Source organism: Sander lucioperca, chromosome 3 (genome assembly GCF_008315115.2).
Source record: "Sander lucioperca isolate FBNREF2018 chromosome 3, SLUC_FBN_1.2, whole genome shotgun sequence".
Lineage (NCBI taxonomy): Eukaryota > Metazoa > Chordata > Actinopteri > Perciformes > Percidae > Sander > Sander lucioperca.
In genome coordinates, this window is record NC_050175.1 from 25,037,937 (window position 1) to 25,062,877 (window position 24,941).

At 39.6% G+C, this 24,941-nt stretch overlaps 2 protein-coding genes across 3 annotated transcripts in view; both read right to left on the minus strand.

Moving 5' to 3' along the window:
* mical2a (microtubule associated monooxygenase, calponin and LIM domain containing 2a) overlaps positions 1-24,941 on the minus strand; it is an 858,504-nt gene that overhangs the window by 357,416 nt on the left and 476,147 nt on the right. The window lies entirely within an intron of this gene.
* sbf2 (SET binding factor 2) overlaps positions 1-24,941 on the minus strand; it is a 102,419-nt gene that overhangs the window by 63,178 nt on the left and 14,300 nt on the right. For both annotated transcript variants that reach the window (XM_031324222.2, XM_031324221.2), the window contains exons 2-3: positions 18,762-18,847; positions 117-254 (exon numbers count right to left, since the gene is read on the minus strand). In XM_031324222.2, coding sequence (XP_031180082.1) covers positions 117-254; positions 18,762-18,847 — 224 coding nt within the window. The remainder of the gene's footprint in view (positions 1-116; positions 255-18,761; positions 18,848-24,941) is intronic.

The following is a 24,941-nucleotide window of genomic DNA, read 5'->3' on the forward strand; positions in this document are numbered from 1 at the left end:
AAAGGACAGTTCAGTCTTAGAAAGTACTCACCCGTGTGTGTGTGTGTGTGTGTGTGTGTGTGTGTGTGTGTGTGTGTGTGTGTGTGTGTGTGTGTGTGTGTGTGGGGCAGCCTTACCTGTAGATTGACCTCAGCCTCATGGAAAGTGAGGCAGGAGCAGTAGTGTCGGTCTGAATCGATATCTGTCAGCACAACGGTGAAGAAGGTGGGTGCTTTCCTATCCCTGGACAGCCTCCAACCTCCAGGCTGGCAGAACTGAAAAGATATTAAACAGAATACCATTACATGAGAATATCATAGAGGGCAATTCACAAAACATGGAAGATATACACACAGTGTTACTGTGACTTAAGCTATAATCATTTGAGAGACAACATTTTCATTGTGATTGTCATGGCATTGATATTTATAGTTGTTTAAAAGCTCAGTGGTTATTTTGTCCCCTAAAACATTCTGCTGGTAACCCATTCAAACCTTAAATCAGTGTAAGTCAGAATAGGTTTTGGAACTACTGCCTTACTACTGTAGCTAGTCTAATCCTAATGCCCCCATAGAGAGCATAGACAGGATGTCATGTTTCAGTCTAGTAATTACATCTGCTCTTTAAAGCAGGAAGTGGCATGTTAAGTATTTATTTTGTCTGATCATAAAAGGAAACATCTTAAATAAGATGGAAAAATAGAAAGATACTCAGGAATTCAGCAACATGATTACACTTTAGTACAGCTGATTAAATTAGGGTCAAAACATTTATATTATTTCATGTCAAGTCAATTTTATTTATATAGCCCAATATCACAACTCACAAATTTGACTCAAGGGGCTTTACAATCTGTACAGCATACAACATCCTCTGTCCTTTGACAAAACGGAAATAATGGAAGAACCCTCAGGAAGAGAAACACAGGGGCCCTCTCCCTGGACGAACAGACATGTAATAAATGTGTGTCCAGAAAAACCAACAGAATAAAATTACAGTATAAAATGTACAACTTTATTCATCCCCAATTTTATTCTGATTGGCTGGGTTAAACATTTGTCTCAAACTTATTGGCTGAGCTTTGGGTAGTGAGTGAGTAAAGCAGACTTTTATTCTGATTATATTTTATGATTCTCCCTAATTAAGTCAAGATCTTCCAAAAACTTCCTGGAAAAAAACTATTATTCATATTTCCAAACAATGTTTATTGAATATTTAAAAAGCACACAAATCAACTATTGTTGATACATGACAAAACAGAGCCATTTATAGCAAATTGTGGGCACTTAACTCAGAATGACTGTTACCATAATAAAAAGCATATCAAACAGGTTTAAAGTCTCAAAGGACCAGTATGACTCATAACCAATCCTGACAAAACATCTGCAAAGTGTAGAGAAATACAAGTTTTTTCCTGATAGTCTTCTGTTAGATATATACAGTTTATCAGTAAACTGATTTGATAGTTTCAGATATTTCCTCATGCACCAACAGAACTGACAAAAATGCTGCTTCAAATAAACACTTGACTCTACAAGCCAATAATAAAACCACCCAGTGTAAGATGGGTTCAAAAAGCAAAATGAAAAACTACCATCTGAAAACAAGAAGGCGTTCATAATGGGTGTGGAGAGATTGATTCATTATTATTTGAGAGACAAATAAGACAGCAAAGGGCCAAAATATGGGAGGCTGGCAGGCATTTGGTCATAGAGACGAGTGTTTGTGTCTTGTCTCACTCTGTTTTTGCTGCAGGCCCAACTGGCCCTGGCTCTGAAAACGGTGTTTAGACTGCTCCTCAGGGGTTACACAGGGGATCACCAAACACATGGAGGAAGAGAGAGGAGACTGAGTGAAGGAGGGGCGGGTGAGGGCAAAAACAGATGGATTGATGAATAGATGATCATCTGTGTAGCCAAAGATAAATATACTGGCGAGGTAGTGTCTCTTGGGCCGAAAAAGAAGCCAAGTAGAGAGAAGTAGAAGGAGATTAAGCGAGGAAGAGAGGAAAAGGAGAGAGGGGATTTGACTTGTTAACCCTGGAGGTTCAGACCAGGATGCCACCATCTTCCAGCAGATACAATAGCTCGCAGGAAATCTGTTCAACCTGCTTTGTGGTGAGGTGTACGTGCTTGTGTGTGTGTGTGTGTGTGTGTGTGTGTGTGTGTGTGTGTCGGGCCAGACATGACTCAAGGACAATCGCAGATAATTGTGATCCTGTGCTAAACTATTCCAACTATGCCATTTATTGTTGTCAAAAAAAGAGATAAACACCTTAGGGACTGCATAGCTCCGAAGAGCACAGGAGAGATAACATCCTCTGTGTGTGTGTGTGTGTGTATGTGTGTGTGTGTGTGTGTGTGTGTGTGTGTGTGTATGATGTGTTTCTGTGCGTGTGTGTATGCATGTGTGAGACTGACTGTAAGGGAGAGCGACATGCAAGGAGCACATGGAGGTGCGATTAATTGACTTCCCTGGTATTAAATCAGTGTTTCCTTTAAGCAGTTATCTCGCCTGTAGGTCTGCAGAGAAACACTTAAGGGCTGGCGCAGGTTCAAAGACACTTTAGGGAGTTCAGTGTTTAGTAAACTTCACTTTATTCAGGGACCATTGCATCCAGACTACTGACATCATTTTACATATAACTTATGGCTGTCTAACTAAAAAATGAATGATTGTCTCACTTAAATGTTGTAGCTGGATCCAAGGGGGCAGTTCAATGAAATGAATAAGAAAAACATATTTTCATGCAACATTATCTGCTTAGGACTCATTTGGAGTGTCTACAGCAAGTAAGCATGCATCCTACACAAAGGTGTTCATTCAGTATGATGTTGGCTTGTGAATAAACTATTTGAAGCAGGTTGAGTGTCTTAATGATTTCAGAATCTGCCTCTGGAGCTTTCTGAAAATGTTGTTTATGATTAAACATTTAACTGTGCACAACTGTGTGTAAACAGAGAACATATGCTTCCATTTGTTCAAACATCCAACTTCAAAAATTATTTAATTTGCAATTTGGTCAAACACAGAATGCAGTGTGGATATAAACACATGGCTAGTCATAGAAGGCAGAATGGATAAAGATGTGATGTTTAACATTTAAAAGAATAATAGAGTGGAAGCAAAAGTGATTCCATCAAAAATGGTCAAAAGGTCTTTGGGGTCTTTTTGATTCTGTAAGTGTATTTATGTCCTGCTGTGCTAAATGCTGCAACAAAAAACAGTGAATGGCAATACAGACAGTTTACCAGTATGCAGCAGAGCTGAGGAACAGCAAGTGAAACCACTGACTGACACAAGCTGTATTGAACATTCAGCTATAGCATGACAGAAACCACTGCAGTGCAACAGGTGCAAAGGTCACCACGTAGGAAACAGCCTTTATACAGCGCACCCACACACAACATGCCCTATTCCCAAATTAGACCGTAGTCAAGTGACAAAGGACACACTTGCTGTATTAATGTCAAAGCCGAGTAAACTGCTGCCCTCCAGCTAAACCCTGTGGTTCCCATCATGTGTTGCAGCCTGGTATGACTGACTCCCACCCAACTGCAATATTCACCTATGCAGCCAGTGACACTGGATCTGCAGTCTGACCTGCTAAGCATCGTCACAGCAGAGCAGAGTGCTTGAAGAGCAGCACCAATCAAACGAAAAACACAGAGGCTTTGCCTGATCAGGACATGGCTGCATTCTTATACTGTGACAAGACATTAATGCCTGGCCAGGCCAGATATAACTGGGGCAGCAGCCATTACTAAAGATGACTCAGGACAGAGAGACAGACAGTATGGTATCTCCCTTTAAAGTCAGCTTGGTCTTTCTCTGGTATGATACAACTAAAACACGACTGGGAACGGTTGTTTTTGTTATAATCCCAACATTTGAGTATCCCGTACTTCGGGAATACAAACAGACTTCGAAGGGTCATGAAACCTTTCCTGTTACCACAAAATGAGCTAAATCCCGCAAATCCTTTTGGAGAGGGACTTATTTCATAATTTGGTTGAGTAGAAACCCAAATGAAGTCAGGCACCAAAGTTGTTCCATGTTTTCTCTCCACAATAAAATGTGTGTAGACAGAGCTCCTTGGATCTGAGCATCAGCAAGAATGACCTAAACTGAAGGAGAGTAAAAAGAAAACACTTTCCACACTCCCCTGACTACAAAGTACAACTTTGTTTTTTGCACTGTAGCTACTTTATACACCTACTGACTAGCTTTTTACTTACTATTATTTTTTACCTTGAATCGGACTGTGAGCAACTGCAAATTAACAATTTCCCTGAGGGTATCAATAAAGTATTCTGATTCTGATTTTTGTTGCAGGGAATGAAGAGGAATTTTGGGAAATGATTGTGAGAAAAATGTAGGACAGCATTCATGAAATAAATAACATTACAACATAAGCAACATACAAGATACAAACAATTGCAAACCTAAAAATACATTGTAAAATAAGTAAATATGACTGCCAGACAATCTCAAATGTTAGAGCAGGAAAAAATGAAATAAAAAATAAATAAAAAAAGATCCTATAATCATTCAAACCTCCAGACAATACTAGTGAACTATAGATGGAGCCTGAACGTAAAGTTACTGCCAAGACAATGTGGTACGGAAAAATTAGCAACAGATGTGCACTACACAGAGCATTTCAATCACCCTTTTCCCTCTTCCTTGTTCTTTCCCCACTCATGTGAAAGAGTCGCATACCAGGAAGACAACACAATGACGGAAAGTGAGGAGCGCGGGGTCAGAGAACAGAAAAGGACTGGCCAGGGGTGAGAAGGTCAATGGCGTGCTGCCTGCCCAGAACTCCTGCTTTATCAGGTCTTCAGGATGAGCAGGGGACAAAAACAACCACAGACAGCTGTTCCAGGTGAGTAGTTTGGTGCACAAATACCCACCCCTCCTCCTTAGCTCAAGGTCAGCATGATAAATACAAGAAGCAAAACTGTCAACAAAATGACCATAATAGCAAAGTTATATAAATAATATTTCATGGCTGCAGTAAGTTAATTTACTGCACCAAAGGCACAGTGCTGCGCTGGCATCTCCTTCCCACTTCCATTCCTCAACTCTGCCTCCCCGCCGTCACCAACTTCTGGTTTCCCTTTGCTGATCTGTTATGCAATACACTGCACATATGGTTCGTTTTTGAGATATTTTTAGATGACTATGATCAACCACAATAATAATAAAAAAAAAAAAAAAAAAGTCTAGTCAAGCAGGATAGGAAGAGTCATCTAGCAAATATTGCAAACTATACTGTACATAAATTTCAAGCTTCATAAATGCCATATGTGTAGGAAATGTAACACCTGAAGAAAAAAAAACCTACCACAAGATGTATTTTTAGTTTAAATGTCAAGGGGTTTTTTTGTCACGCAGACAACTCTGATGAACCCCCAACATCCCTTGGGAAGATTTGTTCACTTCAGGGCTAATACTTGGGTTTATTTCAAAACACAGCATAAATTAGAAACATACAGCCAGTTCACCACATGCAACTTGAAAACAGAAATGCATAAAGAGACAACTAAAAAAGGACCCTTTAGAGAATCAGACATTCCTTTGCTTAAATCCATACCCTTTCAGATTAATTCTCTCAAATTGACTCCTTAAGCTAAACCTGAGGCGAATGTGTGATGTTCACAGCAGGCATAAGGGACCCAAAAATTAAATTGACTTTATTATGTCTTAGTTTTGTCAAAGGTAGGTTAAATAACACCATATCTTCCAAGCATAAATTAGTTGAATAATACTTCAGGGAGGAAACTGCTGTGAAATATAGTCAAGAGTACAAAAAATTCCCTTTCAGAATCCAATGAAAAGTCCATGGATTTTCCCGGCACTATTTAATAACAAGTTCTCGTGGTAAAACTGATATCACAACCACTTGAATAGTATAAAAACAAGCCTAATCCAATAAATTATCTCATTGCTGTGACAGAATCTGTCAAAACTGAAGCAAGTAGACCGGTAAGATCAACTATGTAAAGCTTACGGCATTATCGCAAAAACAATCAATGACTTGTGCAAAAGAAGGACCTGATCTGTCATGTATGAGCATACCTGCTTATATAACTGCATTAATCATAGCCTAAGAGTTTGTCAGCACACTGTACTTTTTTAAGGTTATGTCAAAGCCATGTTATAACTACAGAGTTTCACAATCCATTTGATGTGTCTTATATTAAACAGAAATCTGGCAAGAGAGTGCAGTTGGCTTTGCACAGTAAGCCATTACGAAATTAGCTGAAGTATTCGTAAATAAGTGACATTGACTACTAAGTAAAACACATGTTGTTGCATGTGGATAACCAGACTTTGTAAGCTCCAACACTATGTGCAAGTAAAATAACAAGCCAGTGGCCAGCGAGCTGTAGAAGAATTACAGACGCTGTACGATTTATCTCCCAAATCACAACGGACACCAACAGACCATAACAACCTTTTCTGATTCTGGCATTTGTGCCATGGTGAAAAACACATAATTGTCCTACTTGTACCTGGCCTTAACCTCAAACATTTACAATGATGGATGGAGACTTTTAGTGGAACCGGTAGACTATGTCTGTACAATGTACCATGCCTCCCCCAGTACCTGCTGTAGGGTCACATCTGGCCTCCAACCCTAGACTGCCTGCAACTGTGCATTTGGCCTTCGAGCACTTTACCTGCTTCTGCGTGACTGTGACCAGGCTTTGGATCTGTACTTATGTAGTATAGAGCACAATGAGAGGCACCCAAGACTGAACTCGGCGTCCCCAGGTCAGATCCGTGGGGGGTTAGCGGCATTCCTGTCTGCCAGTTTCTCTTTTGATAGTACCACATGAGGCACCAAAGTCAGAAATGTTCAAATCCTTAATAGTTGCTTTAAGTCAAGCTTTTAAGTTTGATACATGCTGTATACATATATATTCTTGGGGCTTTAAGTATTTGTGTATGCAGTATTTCGGTTTGTCCACCATTATTTTTCTTGTATCAGTTCTGATCAGTACCACATTGCCAAGCCTTATTTTTTATCTATATCAGCTGACGGTAGGTAAACAAGGTTGTTTTTTATTTAAAAAGTAAACATGAAAAATCAAAACACATTTCTGAGCACATGGAGTGATGAATGAAAGAGCAAGGTAAACAGCTTTGTCCTGAGGTTGTAGATCAGTACAATGGCAGTCCTGCGTCAGACTGCTGAGCCCCGGCCTTTAGAGCACAGCAAGATAATGGCTGATAATGACCTGGCTGTGGAACAGGTGCTTCCTCCACTGCCTTGTGGGGGCCCTTGATCAGTTACGGTATTCACCATAGGCCTCAGTCTCACTTCTGCCATTAATAAATGCTCAGTTCAAACCACAACAACTTTTGTTCCTCTACTGAATTTACACTAATGCAGTGCGAGGAGTAAATGTGAATCTTTGCAGTATGTGTCAGTGTGCTTGAACACAGTAGAATACTATGTTTCCCAACAAACACACCTTTTCACATAAGGCTTCACACACAAATCTCTCAAAAATGTTTTTGTCAAGACACATGTTCATTCAGTACAGTATATGTTAATATAAGATTCCTTGCTCAAGAAACCACCCAATAGTACATAATAGAATGGTGACACGTCTAAATCTGCAACTTCATCATGGCCACCACTTCTTTGAAGCTTTACAGTTGACATTTGAAACTATCAAGCGAGTAATTTGCAATTTGCCTTATGAGTGGGCCTCCTTGAGCCACTAAATTTCAGTTTCAGGTAGATTAATAAATAAACTGATATCAATGTGACTGGAAGTGGACCCAGTTTAAAAAAAAAAAAAAGAAGTGGTGACTCATATTGTACTGTAAATGGTTTCTACTTCCTAGTCAACGTTTATTTCTCAAATTAAACAAAGATGCACAATATGGCATCACATTGCTTCTGTAGCTGGTTGGTTAACTATGTTTTAGCAAAGTTTTCAGCATAAAAAATAAGCATTGTCAACACCTAGTGACAAGACTGAGAGAATATAGCCATACGTATGGTTCTTTTGTGGTAAATACTGTAGGACTCTAAAAGCCCTGCAACCAGCCTCCAGAGACCATGCTAATCCTAAGACCCAACAGGGTTTGACAAGCAACCAACACATACTTAGAGACCCAAACTCTTTAAGTATGGCTAAAAATGTCAATGAATAACAGCAATGTAATGGATTACTGCATCATGTTATTATGCTGTCAGTGGGTAAGACTGCTCCAAAGAATTTGACGATATCTCACTTAAAATTTCAAACACCCAGCACATGTCAATAAGAGTAGATTAAGTTTAGCAGGCTTAGAATACAGCAGTTTGGACCAAATTCTATGTCTACAATGCCAACACATAAGGAAACCATTACAACTGAAACATTGTTGGCAAGTCTTGTTGAAGAAGCTCAACACTGAGGAGTGTTGAGGAGTGCAACACTTGAAACTGGGCATGTACTGGACGTCTGCATACATCAGAAAGTGCTGGGAGTTTTAAGGCAAATCTCTTCACAGAAAGATATTGAATATATGGAGGCAGTCAGTATGCAGATTCCTACATATTTAAGTATGTAGGTGTAAGAATCCAAGTTATGTCACCAGCCATTGGCCCTGGTGTCAGCAGAAGTCAATTTTAGTTTACTAGAAACAGAGACATTCACAAGTAGCCAGTTAGAGGGATGTCTAGAGCCAGCGAGCTCAGAAGGGAGGGAGGAAATGTACAGGATAGCTGGGGCATCCTAAAACTTTTCTCTTGGAGCAGTTAACCGGACTACTGGCACCAGTTGACAAATACATGTTTTTGCCCAGCTCCTGGCTGGCCACAGTGTTGGTCACTTGTCATCGTCCCTTTTGTGTTTTTTTTATGGACTCTCAGACTTGGGTCTATCAGGAAAAAACATTTCTGTAAGTGTGTATGACAGAATAACAACAGTAGTGTAGGCAGACATCACAGTGTGGTGGGCCCAGAGAAAATCAGGTGGGCCTAGCCCATCCAAGACCAATCATACTTAATATGTTATGATACACATAAATTAACCTAAATAGGCAATTACAACTATACTTGCCTAAATGCACCACAGTTTAACCATACAATCATATAGGCTACATCAGTGGTTCCCAAACTGGTTGGGGGTGCGGCAACGCTAAATATAAATAAATATTCTGCTGCATTTCTAGGAATGCATGGACAAGGATGTGAAAGGACTGCCATATACATGTAAAGTAGACAATAAAGCCACACCAAACAACACCACATCTACCAAAACAAAGGCAAGAAAATACGCGGTGGTGACCACATTTCAATCTAAGGAGCCGACTAACTATCCCTTCACGGAAAAACAGCTGATTATTGCGCACCTCTCCCTCTCTCTCTCTCAGCTGATCTCAATTCAATTCAAAGGGGCTTTATTGGCAATTGCCAAAGCAATTGTGAAATACAAATAAAATGAAAAAACGATCTACTAGCATAAAGTGTAAACAGAGGTAAATAGGTTAAGTATAACTAATATACACATATAAGCCCTATATAGTTCACTCTCTCCCCCATAGGGAGACACACGCAGTTGACAGATGTAACAGCATCAAGTTATAGATAGAGGAACACGGCACCAACATGCAACAACAATGTTAAAAATTACACTTGAACCACATAAGTCACGCATAAACGGTAACTGTGCGGCCTCGTAAAAAAGGCTACGGTTCATATTCATTTTTGGTTATTTAAAATATTTAAATTTAGGAAGGATATTTAGGTAGGATGTCGTCGTTGAAGAATCAAGTGCTGCTGAACGGGGAAAGTGCTGAATTAACAGCCACGCAACGTTAAATTCTCTTTATAGTTTTTATATAGCCTACAGTCTATGGTCGTTACTACATGACACTTGTTGAGGAGAAATTGGTGCAGGAGTAGGTGTCTGAGTTGAAAATGATGGCTGAACTTAAGCTGAATTCTCTTCCTCCAATGTCTTTTTGTGACAAACTTAGGTACAGGAATCTGCTTTTTTACCGCCAATGATGGAAATTAGCCTTTGTACACTGCGCACGCTGTACACCGAGTAAGAGGGGCTGCTCATGATCTGGTATTTGTGAAATGTATTGCCACTCAAAAAGCAAGAGCAAGAAGGAAGCCTTCTTATTGGGTGAATAACAAGCGAAGAAACATTCAATTCCCCAAACAACTACATATAAACAATAAACCATTAAGACAGAAAGCTTCTACTGTACTTCATCTACAGGTACGAGTATGTTTGATCGCCAATATATTTTGGCTTCTACTCATCCTGTGTATTCCCATTTCCTGCTGAGTTCACAGTGATTTTCAGTATGTCCTCATTGCTTGACAGCTCCAGCTTTGTTTCCTGATGTGTTTAGCTTCAATGGCACACGAAGCATTGATTACTCATGTGTGGATCTTCCTGACAAACACATGATCCCATTCTTTCCCCTGGCTGGAACGGCATCCTGCAATCTGGAATGCACTGTTTAGTTTTTCTCTCATAGTTTTACAAACATCATAAGAACGACGTGCAGTGCGACATGTCAAGTAATGGTCACTTGAGGCAATCGATCAAGTGATACAATTAGGCTACATTCTTACATCTGTCTGTGGTTTGGAACAGAGCCTGAAGCTGACTAACCAAGGCTGCCGATTATGAACAATGCCGTTAAGCTTTGTCATGATTTGCTTATTCAACCTGCTCAGAGAACAAGGCCAGATAAATGAGTACACGTAGCAAAAAGGGGGATTTTTTCTCTCAAGTGACCTGAACCTGACCCAAGTCCAGAGGCTCAGGTCATACTGGAGTCCTAATGTATTCTTTTTCTGAATATGTTTAAAAAGTTCCTATTTAAATTTCCAGCAGTCATATCTACTATCCAGCAGTTACAAATTTTCTGAATAACTTCAGCATCCTTCCCAGAAGTGCCGAGCCATTCCTCATTACAGCAGGGATTTTGGAGGGGAGTTCAAAATGTCAAAGTTCTAGACAGTTCTAGAAAAATTACACAAATGTTTACAGTCTGGTTAGGTCAGGTCAAATTCCTTCATCAGAGGAAGTTGGGACCCAAGAAGACATTTTTTTTTTTGTCTACAATTTTTTTATCTGATGAAAACAAGTATGAGTGTAAGCTGGCATTACATACAGTACTGCAATTACAGTATATTCAATTTTATGTATTTACAAGGGCTATCAAAATGAACGTGATAATAATGAGTTAACGCAAATTCCTTTTAATGCTTTGATGCACGATTAACATGCGCACGTTCTGCGATTTGGGCCTCAGGATGCTCCGTAGTTTGGGAAATAAGATAGCGATGCAGCAGTAATGTTGTAGATTGCTAGCAGTAACAAACTCATTGTGTTAGTATTACCAAGTAATGTTACATTGAGATCATATGGCCCATCTGTTATTGCTTGATGGGCTTGAGTTTGACATATTATGCTTTAAACATATTTGTTGAGCATACAGTACCTCTGAGGTTATTCTGGAGAATATTCTAGACAGTATTTGTCATTGTTTTGGATTGTTGCAATAATAAACATTTGCGTAAAGAAAGCATAGGTTGTTAATACAGGGTTTCCCGCAGCACTTTGCAGCTAAGGCGGCCGCCTAAGCAACACACGCCTGCCGCCTTAACTACGTCGTCAAAAAAAATGTATATGAGCGACATCCGCCGTGTTACTCTGTCCTGTTTTCTCCCTTTCATTCCAAACCACACAGTTGACAACCTGCAGGTGGAGGTGGTGGAGACATAGACACCACGGGCTGCTGTGGACTTGTCAGTCTCGCAAGCGGTTTCAGGAAAGTGGCTGCATGTGTCCAACAATGCACAGAACATTAACCGATACAAGCCTACAGCTGTCCGCGGACACGGAGTGCGGAAAATGTGTCAAGAGCCTCCCGGACAGGTGAACTGAGACTCCGTTTCCTGCTTGTCGGTCAATGGTTAATGATCTAGCTAATTAATTAGCCTGAGGTAAATGATAGCTATCAGTAAGTGACGTGGTGACTGGCGTCTGGTGTGTGCGCCAGTGTTTGTGCATGCGTGTGTCGGCCCGCTCCCCGCGAAGCTCCGACATGCAGACAGCAGAGCAACAGAAGAAAGTAGCTGCACCTTCGCCAAAATGAAGACTGAAAAACACATTTACTCGCCATGTGGCAGATAGGCACATACAGTATATATAGATATAATTTATTAAATTCTATATTATTATTTAAATTTAATATTTAGTGTTTAATAAATAATTGTTAAATGTAGTACAGAGTCTGCTGTAGTCTATCGCATAAACTAGGTCCACAACAATCATATTCATGAAAAGGGAAAATAAGAAGCAGGAAACACACTAGTAGTGACAAAAGTGTTAACACAAAAAGTAAATTTTTATTACTAAGATATATCCCAAGAACAAAGACAGTCTCCTCCTTAAAATTATAGATTGTAGAGTACTTAGTGACTGTGTTGTCACCATTGTTTTGGAAGACTGGATTTGGGTTTACCACTGATCACCATTTTGGCAGTTATTGGGACCAGACAATTAAAATTTGGGCATAGAGTGGCGAAGTCTTGGTAGAGCTGTGTGGGGACGAGAGAGCATAAGCCACCATGTCTTAGTGTGTAGACTGACTTTCTTGTTCATCGCACAAACACACACTCAAAAACATCTCCCTCTACTTTTACAGACCACCAATGTTTTGCGGAAAACATATTGATTTTTTTAATTTAAGAGACAGTTTTAATGGCTCAATCAAAAGGGAAGACTTAAGAATGTAGTGGGCATAAGTGGAGCTGCATCTTAACACACCCATATTGGCTTTTGTTTTTGGCCATTTTGATGGCCACTTGTATAAATGTCTTTCTTTCAGTAACAATTATGGCTCCCAGTATATATCTGAGTAAGCAGTGGGACAAAAAAGCAAATGACCGGCTTGGTATGCAGTCAGAGAAAACACTCCGCTTGCCTAGCTAACTGAGTGGAACAGAAAACCCACACCGCATACTGTGTGTTGGACTGGACCAGCACAGGATTACTATTGTTCATTGCTGCAGCATCTCGCCCACAGACACAACATTTGAGACTAGAGATAGATCAGTTGAATATAAGGCTGGGACTCCCATGGTGGTGTTAAACTCTGAACTGTACTCAATGAACAGCAATGTCACATAGCTTCTTTCTTTTCCAGGCGAGATAGGGTGGTGTGGAGGATGTGTGCTATGGCGTCCTCCGTTGATTGGTTAGGACGGTAAGCAAACTGTAATTGGTCCACTGTGCTGGGTAGTGAGGAGCAGATGTAATCCTTGACCAGTCGTTCAAAGCATTTTATCACTGAGGTGAGTGCCACTGGGCGGTTATCATTCAGGCAGGGCTCATCTTGTTTTCTTGGGCACAGGAATGATGGTGGAATTCTTGAAGCATGTGCGTATGACAGACTAAGCCAGTAACAGGTTGAATATCATTTTGAATGCTGGCACTATGGCAAAGCCGTTTGAGCATTGAGGAACCTGATGTCTAATATCAAGGATATCAAGGATATGGAATTCCTTGATATTAGACATCAGGTTCCTCCCCTAGTTAACTAGTAAAAGCCAAAATGCGCACTAGTTAACTAGTAGGACACAATGCTAATGAGGAGGTGAGAGATAGGGATTTGAGGCTTCCTACTGGCTCTCCAGTTTAAAAATAAAAGATACAAACCAATCAGGACTTTGTTCTATCTTGCCTACTTATATATTCCATCATATAAAGAAAACGACAAACATCGGCAGAGAAATTTGCAATCAGTGCAACAACAACTTGCCCTCTTAAGCAAAGCAGGCAGACACAATTGTACTTGAAATTTGAAAAATAACACTCTCCTCATCACAGCAAGGGAGATCACCATATTCTCTTTGAGTACAATAAGTTAAAATTAATAATAAAATACAAACAACCCTAATTTACCATTTATGTAATCATTACATTCAAGTTCAAGTCAACCCTATTGTCATTGTGTTATTCATTTTAGAAAACCACAACTCAGCTACTTTTGTCAGCGTCAGAGTTTACACATTAAAAACCTTCTACGTGAATACTCCCTTAACTCTCTCTGTCCGTTTACTGTATATTATGAGGACAGTGTCTTCATACTGGAGGGAGAGATGATGGAAATGTACTAGTTGCACAACTGACCATCTACAGACCTGGCTCATCCATAACAGATGAGGATTTGAGCTGGTTCCTATCATCATCACTTGCCTGAAAAGATTAGAAACACATTTTTCCTAGCACAAGTTGTAAACGCTTTTTCTTGGTGCATTCCTCATCTGTGGTTATTTAGTTTGCTGGGGGCCTGTTGTGACCGCAAAATGCTTTTCGTGCTCAGCTTCATCCACTGTTTACTACAGATGTGTTCCTTAGTGTTTGTAAATGAGTCATTTTCTTTTTTCATGGAGTAGAGAAAATCTGCAAATAATAATGGTTTACATACCAGCCCAAAACAGAGCCAACATGCAAATTGCTTAGTGGGTCTGTTAAACACTATGGTGTATCTTCATTAAAGCTTCAAAGCTGGAATTTCAGTCATTTGGCTCTAGACCAAAGTTTGTCACACACACCACATAGTAGGAAAGCAAATTTCTGGAACAACCCCCTCTTTCCTGTCCTTGCTCAGTCCTCAGGGCGCCTTTTCATAGAGAACTGAAGCTGTATCTTATTCAGCATGCTATCTAATATTTTATACTAGTATACTTAAAACATACAGTTGTATTTTAGAAGAACAGTTTTAGCAAATATGTGGGGTATTTGCCAAAAAAGATCTTGCATTAAATGCATCCTCTTGTCTCAGCTCGGGCGTACTGCCTTCAATGAGAAACATCATGCCTGGTGCTTTCTTTGCACTCTAGGGACAGTATGTCTCAATTTCAGTCTAGGCTGACACATAATGAAGAAGCATTGGGGGGGATCACTTCAGCGAGATGGAATACAAAAAATTCACACACACCCACACAGGCACAAAAAATGGTATACAGGTCCTCAATGACATCTGGAAACACTAAGCTAATAGATTTAGCTAAACCTGCGGCAGTGTTTCTATATTTAAACTCTATGAAACCATGACAGGATACTTGAGGGATGATGCTGAGAGAGTAGAGCCGTCCTGGCTCATCCCTCAGAGTCACTGAAAGGTTAAAGACCAGTGCTAGGGTTTTGGCCTCATATCGACAAAAAATGAAATCTCTAAAATTCTACTCAACACTTTTTTTGGACAGGACATACTTTTAATTTTTCTTAGTTTCACCAGGAGCACTATGCTTTACTGTATGACACACCACTGCTCGTCTATAAACAAAAACTCACAACAAGACACTCTTGATGGCCACCAACAGACTCAGTGAATTACACAGGAAGATGCCTGCCATTCAAACCACCCACTCACAATATGTCTATTTATGCTGAAAGAACAACCTCACATGTCCTTAATTGTGAATAAATAAAGGGGGTCATGGTATAATAGTATCTCTTTGACCGTGTCTGCACAGATCCAAAAATTTTAGCTACAGCTATAATAACTCTTGGACATTATTAAAAAGGCAAACACAACTTAATTCAGTACTCGTACAAAATAACTTTTTCAACCCAAGTTTAATGTTTGTTTACTTCTAAATCTGCAAATACTGTATACAAATGTAGATTATATTTGCGTTTCTAAAAAGGATCCTGTCATAGTGAAAAAAATGACCTAATCTAAACATGAAATGTGACAAATGCCTGTTGTTTAGGGTTGCTCTCTTCATTTGTCTTGGCTTAGATATCTGACCCATAATATCAGGGTGGAAAGAGTACCAGAATATTGTACTCAAGTAAAAGTACTGTTACTTTAAATACATTTTACTCAAGTAAAATTAGAAGTACTTGTGTAAAAATGTACTTCAAACAAAGTAAAAAGTAGGTCAGTTAAAACACCAGGAGTAATTTATACAGTTCTATTTTATAGCGATCGATTATCTGTTCAAAAAATGTTCTATGCAAAATGTAAAATGTTCTATTAAAGGAAAGATAGATTAGTGGTTAGAAAAAATTAAATCGGAATCGGCTAAAATCGGTATCGGCAGATCAAACTTAATGAAAAATCGGAAATCGGCCTAGAAAACTGTAATCGGTGCATCTCTACTCAAAACCCGAGTTCGAATTTATCGATACTGCTATCAAGACTAGTGGATCATATAACGTTAGGTCTCGAGAGACGAGACGAGTCATGTCATTTAAATCAAATTACTGGTGCACAAACATACATCGACTGTCTAATAAGTTAATGAATTCAAGTGAATTGGGTTGGTTTTTGGGACAATCCTCCACCAAAGGTATGCATGCTGAGCGCACCACTATTTTGTAGTAGCAAGTCTCCATTGTTGACAATAATAAGCCAACTCAGTGCTCCACAGTAGAACATTTCACACAAATATGCCCCTAAAAATAGATACTTGCGTGAACCGGGAAAATTATTTACAAGCACAGTGTGTGCGTAAAGACCATAGGTAAAGACTAGCCTCCCCAACGCAAATCATTCAAAACATTGTCGGACTGGCTACCGAGAGCACCGCTCTGCGGGCCGACTTAATCATTTTATAACCATAACGACTAGAAACATACCGTTTTGTGCAGGTAAAAGCTAACACTTGCGCTGTTCCGCTGATGCATATTATTTAATTTCTTTGTTTTTGTAAAAAATGTGTGACATTTTTCTGCTGATACTGTTCTCATATGTTATGTTACTGTTCTCATATGTTATGTTAATGTTCTCATAGGTTATGTTAGTGTTCTCATACGTTATGTTAGTGTTCTCATAGGTTATGTTACTGTTCTCATATTTTATGTTACTGTTCTAATATGTTATGTTGAAATCAGACCATTCAACCATTTTTTTCTTTTTATGTACAAAACTTGCAAATACATTTTATAGACAACTAATTGGTTAATCGAGGAAATAATTAACATATTAAATCGACTATGAAAATAATCGGTAGTTGCAGCCTTACATGCAAATTTTATACAATATACAATAATTATAATCTCTAAGCTCTACAGTCCTGCGGCCGCAGACAGACACAACAGCAGATGATTCATCTTCTTTCTTTTGTTCTATTCTCACAAAGTTTATCAGGACTTTTTTGTTTTTACTCTGTAATGGATGCAGCTTGAAATGTAGTGAAGTACAATACTGATAAAAAGTACTTAAGTAAAAATAAAATTACAGATTTTTAAAAAGTACCAGTACACAAAAAACAACTTTGTAACAGTAACAACAATAAATATAATTTGTTACTTCCACCACTGCCTATTATGCAACTTGTTGGCCTTTACACCCGCTGGTGCTCTGCATCACCTGGCCTCTAAATTAGGCTATACAATTAGCTATGACCTCCACCAAACACTAAACATACCTTCAACTGCAAAGTAGAAAACATACAACATTTATTTCGGCACAGCATTTACAGTCATCTACAGCTATGGATCCTGTAAATCGTACCTGTATCTGGATTTTTATATGTAATATCTAATGCTGTAATAAAAAAAGAGCGGGAAAAATGTAATATGACAGAAGTATATGCTGAATAGTACTTTCAAAGGATCAAGTACTGTGTTGTGATCTTGAGTTATTTTGCTGTTTTCCCTCCTCATGACTGCCAAAACTATTCTGCTTAGTCATTAAAAGCTTATCTGCAGTAGCCAATATAAATGAGCAAAAACAGATATAACACAGGCGCTAATGTCCTGTGCAGTATGATACTGTTAAGTGCTAATGTTGCCCTAGAAATTGACAGTTTTCCCAGTCCTGATAAGCAAATATTTGTCCATCCATTGCATTGTCCATATAAGGACAACAGACCCCCCTGGGAGAGAAGCAACTATTCTATTAATATACCTAAAGAAGAAGATGGAGACAGACAGCAACGGGAATCAGATAGTAGGCTGGATATAATGTAAAAAGGGTTCTGTGGAAAGGGGTTTCCTAATTAGGGAACATGTAAAGTGCTTAAAACAAATGTTTGAGTGAACAATCATTACAAATTTATCTTAAACAGGAAATGCCAATTTCTGCTGCACAAGCTCTAAAGGACAAATTTGTTTTCAAAACATGAAAATTCCCTGGGGTACAATCTGTCATCTGTCAATGAACATTTTTATTAGACAAATATTCCCTATTTTGTACAGAAAATATTCTCAACTACCAAATCAGAAAGCTGGTAAGGGGTGTAAAGACAAGGACACTCACTAACTAGAGAAACACTATACAACTTGTTCACAGATGTCTGCTCTCCTGTTAATATGAACTATGAAATTGTGATATTAGTCTACACTGCAGACAGCAAAGGCCGCGGTCACAATAATGATGCAACCATCCAGACACCAGTCTGTGAATTATACATATAGGAGACATTTTACAATTTTCTTAATTAAATGTTTGCAATGTAGTATATTTGTATATAGAAGCAAAACAGACAACTTTCTTCCCAGTGATTAATCAATCATTGATTGATCATTAACTTTTCTAAACAGGAAGAAATGATATTTGTATGTCTCTATTTATAAAAAAGCTGCAACACTGTCAAAAACAAAATTTGGTGTTCCAACCACATTTTGATTAGAAAACGTTTTATGTTAAATCCCAGCAGGTATCTTTTTCAATCTAACTGCATCTTTGTTTTCCTGTGTTTCACTTTGGATAGTGTACTTTAAATACACAGGCAACATAGCTTTGTTCAGTTTAGTTGTTTTCAGTTTATAGTTATCACTCACCATCTCCACCCCCTGAGGAAACGCCGTTCCCTCCCAGTCCTTCTTGGGGAATCGCTGAATGATCTTTCCACATCCCTCCCCTGAACCTTCAGATTAAAAAAAAAGACATCAAGATCTGTCAGTCAGTGCAGAGAACAGCATCACGACATGTAGAACTCTGCATGTGTTTTAGTAAGAGAAATATCACCAATCTTAAGTTAGCCAATAAACGTATATCATATAAGTTAAAGGTCCTATGACATGCTGCTCTTTGGATGCTTTTATATAGGCCTTAGTGATCCCCTAATACTGTATCTGAAGTCTTTCCCGAAATTCAGCCTTGGTGCAGAATTACAGCCACTAGAGCCAGTCCCACAATGAGCTTTCCTATGTGCCATTTCTGTGTCTGTAGCTATTGAGGAGGAGGGGGGGGGCAAGGTGGAGGGTGGGGGTGTGGCCTTGACCAACTGCCACTTTGCTTGTTTGCAAGCCATGATGTCTCTTTCTCATGGGTGGGCCAAATTCTCTGGGCGGGCAAAGCAGAGAAAGGGGAGGTAACCTTGCTCCTTATGATGTCATAAGGAGGAGATTCCAGATCGGCCCATCTGAGCTTTCATTTTCTCAAAGGCAGAGCAGGATACCCAGGGCTCGGTTTACACCTATCGCCATTTCTAGCCACTGGGGGACCATAGGCAGGCTGGGGGAACTCACATTAATGTTAAAAAACCTCAAAGTGAAATGTTCATGCCATGGGACCTTTAAACTCATTAAATAATATGTAGAAGTGATGCATTTCTTGCATAAATAATGCACTGGTCAACTTATAGGGTTTCTCAAAGGGTTGCATCTCAGAGTTAATCTGTCTGACTAGTTTTTCTCTTCAGATTAATCATGATTTACAGTAAAGTAATGGACAAAAATGTATTTAATAGGATAAACAAGCATGCTATGGTCTGAACAGATTTTCAGATTAATTTTACTCAAAAGGCAGGCATGGTAATGTTGAAAAGCTAGCAAGATTTGAAAGTAGCATATCCTCGGGGCTCCCTCTAACCCCTCCCCCTCCGACCCAAACACAGACGTGTACGAGCACCGCTGTGATTGGTTGGCGTCGCTCCTTTTTCAGAGCCCATAAGTTATTTATTGCTGCTGCAGTTACCGATCCTGCCTTTAATGTTAAGTCAAATATATTAGGTATGATTTAACATGACTACTGTACATTAGAAAACAAGACAAAGAGAGGAATCAACAGAAACAAAATATAGATGAATACAATATAAACAGAATATATCAAAGATGTCAGCTCAAATACAGTTCCTCAGTAAGAGTATAACTCTTGTTTCTCATCCCTACAAACATAAGTAAGCAAGCAGGAAGCATGTAGAAACAGCCTGGGGTTTCACAACAGCCTAGAGGTGTCATATCCTATGTGCTCCTCCCTTTGTAAAAGTCATCCATATACTTCTAAGTAGAGATGCACCGATTGACCCCGGTGACTGGAATTGGTCGATTTTCACGTCATCGGCCATGACCGGCGACCTGCCGGTCAGTCTGACATATGCCGATTTTATGCCGGTCAAATGCACTCGGGCGCCGCATGATTTACATCGCGCAACAGCAACACCACACGTGCACATGCAGGGTTTCCGCTGTATGCATGTAGCAGCGGCGCCCTGCCGCTCCATCAGCTGTTTATGAAATGTCATACAGTCGTAATTATACACGGCTCGAACAGTCAGCCGCTCTCTCTCTTTCCCCTCTGAGGCTGAAAAACTGGAACATGAAAACCGCACTCACGCGGGTCCCGTGAAATATGACAGCTACAGTTTATCGGAAAATAGCGTTGGGCACACTGACTTTGATGAATTTACTGTTAATCAGACCCCAGTTGAGACAAGAAGCTAACGTTAGCAAACACTGTGTGGTCCCTCTGCCTCTGACGCCCCGCTGGCCGCTGTAGGACACGCTGTAAACAAAACAAAAAAAAAAAGAGAACTAAAAAAAAGGTTAGTGGGGATGCATACCGCTCAAAACCAACATTAAAAACGTAGTAATCTTTAAAGAGTTTAGTTTTGTTGCTAAACTGTGTAAAATGAGCGGTGACGTTAACTCATCTGTTTCAGGTAACGGCACTCTAGGGTATCGTCTATTTGCTGGATTGTTCCGAGGTAACCGTCGGTAGCTAACGTTAGCAGATAAGCCCGTTGACAGCAACGGTAGTGTTAACATTTATGCACAATGACACATAAAGCAAACTTGCTAAAAAGTGAACTACACGCTGTTTTCAGGTAACGTTACTATTGACGTTCAAACAGGCCTGTGTGTGTGTTTTGAGAAATATCTTTATACTGCATTAAGGCTATATTTATTTTATTTTTATTTGTTATTTATATATTATTTTATTGCCATTACCTGTTTTCATACATACAGAAGTTTAGTTTGCTAAATATATCAATTTTTAGTTGGATATTGGATGTGAAAAGAAGGAAATGGTTCTTCCGTAACATTGCACTTTAGATGTGTGTGAATTTCCCACACCAGGAGTAATTTATGTAGTTGTATTTTATAGCAATCGATTATCTATTTAAAAAATGTTCTATGTTCTATGCAAAATGTAACATTTTCTATTAAAGAAAAGATAGAAAATAAATATTTGTGTGTGCTGTAAAGTGGTTAGAAAAAAATGAAATCGGAATCGGCTAAAATCGGTATCGGCTGGCCTAACTCAAAGAAAATTGGAAATCGGAATCAGCCTACAAAGTTGTAATCGGTGCATCTCTACTTCTAAGATATAGTGGTGTAGATAGTGATTTGGAAGTGAAGCTGATTGACTTGACCAGAGTTTACTTTCAAAAAAGCTACTAGGAAGCGAGTAAGTCCCAAGAAAACAATTCTGGTTCATTTTTAATTGTAAAGAGGAATTGTGAAAAAGCTTAAACTGAAACAAGAGACCTAAATATGCTGATAGAGCAAAATCAAATCAAATGTGACACTGAAATAAACAGTCAAAGAGATTAAAAGAATGAAGCTGAATGCATCAGTGAATAAGGTAGCAGTTACTGCCAATCAATAGCCGCTTTCCGACCAAGTAGTTACAGGAACGTAGTTATAGGAAAAGTCCACTTCTAAACAGATCTACTAACTATTCTCCCCCAAAACCGTTTTTTCCATTTGCATTTGCACTGGCCAAGTGGCCATAGGGACTATAGAAGGGGTAAGGGAGTGACGCAAGCACGGCAACGGTCTTTATAGCATTAAAATCAGAAAACAAATACACCAAAAAAAGTATGACCTAAATACTAAATCTAATGTATATTGCATATTTGTCATAATTTAAACAAGTCTCCCGAAGAGAAACGGGTATCTCTCTCTCCCCCGCCTCTGCCTGCTGCGCTGTGGACGTGTGTGTGTGACTGTGTGTGTGACTGTGTGTGTGACTGTGTGTGTGTGACTGTGTGTGTGTGTCTGACGGCCGGCCAGCGAGGTGGAGTTTAACTCGGAAAAGACCGTTAACCACGGGTTCCCGTTAATCTTATGATGGACGTGATGATGTGTTGTGATATTTAAACAAATGAACCGTCAATGGCGAAATAAAAGCCTCTTATTTACGAGACCGGTCTGAGAGACCTCCAACTTACCTCGGGGTCTCTGAGCATGACTGGCTGAGTGACGAGCTAGCTGGCCTGCTGGCTGTCGCCTCACTTCATGGAGCTCCTCAACTCCGAAAACTTTGAAGCAAATTGTCAATTCGGCATCAATTTTCGCAAGACTGCCTATATTCGAAATCTAAACATTTAATTTCTCGCCTAAAATGTTGTCAGAAGTGAATTTAGTGATGAATAAGATGGCGAAAATTGTTAAAATTGTCCCGTTGTTGGTCTGTCTGTACCGGAAACCCGACCCTCGTTGACCTAGGTTCCTATGCTGAAAAGGGAACAGTGAAAAGACCCTTCCCTGAAGTAGGAGCTGAAAGAGTTACAGGAACTGCGGCCAGAGGAACTTAAAAATCCCTAAATTGGTCCAGTCGGAACACGAGAAAAAAAGGGTTCTAGGAATTTTATGTTCTAGGAACTGCAAAAATCCCTCCGGTTGGAAAGCGGCTATTGAATGAATCTGGGTTGGATAAATTAAGCCCCTCCAGGAATTTGTGCTGTTGATTTAGGAACATTTCAAACAAATGAAACCAACCACTGCCTTATTTGTGCAAGCTTGCAATTCTGTCTATTTCCCACATAGTTTCTGCAAAGAAACGGTGAAAACATGAACAATGCTACCAAATTCTTCTAATCCCCGCAGGTAATTGCTGTAATATTGAAATTCAGAACCACTGGAACGATGCCAGGTGAAACGACATCAGCCTCAACAAACGAACTCCATTACAAATGCTTAATAAACAGGAACCTTTTACCCCAAAAGTCAACCTCTCAGGCACTTACTCTCAGACTTTTTACCATTTACCCACTTTAATGGTAAAAGGAGTTGGTGCAAATTCAGCCAATTCTGGCCACAACAATCACAAAAACTTCCTGGTACAATCCTGGTGGGACAGATTAACTCAAGATGTGTGGAAAGGAATGCGGTCCAAAGTGTGAGATATGGGACTTACACCACTAACACAAAAGAAGCTTGCATGGGGCAAGAAGGACATTCATTTTCTTTAGGGATAGTGCTCCAACGAGCGATCACTGGGGGGGAGACAGTCAAAGTTAAACCAAAAGGCACAAGGGCAGCCTTAATACAAAGTCTTAAGTGTTGGTCGTGCATATATGTACAGTATGTAATGTAACACAAAGGCGTACACATTTACAGTATGTAGTTAGAGCTGAGAGAGACAGCTGGATACAGATCCATAGCAGGTGTAGCAAACAGATTTGCGAGGTTGACCACCGAAAGCTTAACTCCCTCATAGATTTCCCTCAGGGGGGTCCTGATATAGCTGGGTCTTGCAAAACTCTGAAACCTAAATTGGATGTAATAATTCATGTCAACATAAGTGCAAACACAACGCAATATGTATTTAGGAGTTGATATATGACTGCAACATTCTTGTTTAGCAATCTGGAAAGCTAATAAATGGAAAATGTATAATTTAAGAAAGAATTCTCTAATTTAACATGCCAAAAACAGCCTTTTAAGATCTGTTTCACAATATCCTCTTTGTCGCACTGCGTGGTCCAACCCCATGACTTCATCTCAACGTTATTTTAAACTCAGAGTCACTCTTTGACAGCTAGGACACACTTTCTATTTATCAGCCAAGAGAAAATGTTCTATCAAGAGAGTAAGAGACAGAAATTGAATACATGTGGCCCATTTCTTGGAATTCATTGAAATAATGGATAAATAGATATATATGGGGATTTTGTTTATAAATTCAAAGCATTCTGGCTAAATACTACCTTCGCCAAAGAGTCACATATGCTGCAGATAGTGTCAGCTTTTTAGATTCTCGATCATCTGTTCAAACAACACACTTCAAAATATTTGGAATTCACATGGATTTTATCATCTGCAAAAAAGCTAACCAGTTAGTGCCAAGCTATTTGGGATTTTCTCTTATTCAAAAAACCTAGAATGACTAGAATTTTGACGTAAGCTCTGGCCAACACTAAAATTATGTCAAATTGCTATGTTGGTCATTGAAATCAAAACCAACATACCCCTATGCTGCATGTGCGTTTTTAACCTACAACTTTGGCTCAAAACTATAAAAACGTCTCCAATAACAAAAAGGCACACAAAGACACCGCTGGGCTTGAAAGAATATTCTCTATCGGAGCCGGGTGTGAGAACACATGGGACTGCACAGAGTAGCACGAGAATGAAGTGCTACACATCATCATAATGACATGAGGTCCTCAGTGGTCAACTGCAGCCCGTCTGCACCAAGTGCCTCAAGCCTAGGGTTGGGTACCGAGACCCAACGCTAATACGGCACTGGTGCCTTAACGACCGGTATCTACCGGACCGAATAGCAACGTGGATTTCGATGCCTCATTTCGGTGCCACTAAAATGCCTGCGCTTCTCTCTGATGATCCGAAACGGACGTTAGAGGCAACTGAAACATCGCCGCATGTCACGCTAGTAAACACTACACTTGGCAGCAGGTAACATTAGCCTACCGTTAGCTAGCAGTTGGATTAAACACGGTTAAAATGCTGAAAGCTAAACAGTGTAAAAGTTTGTCTGTATTTCACTGG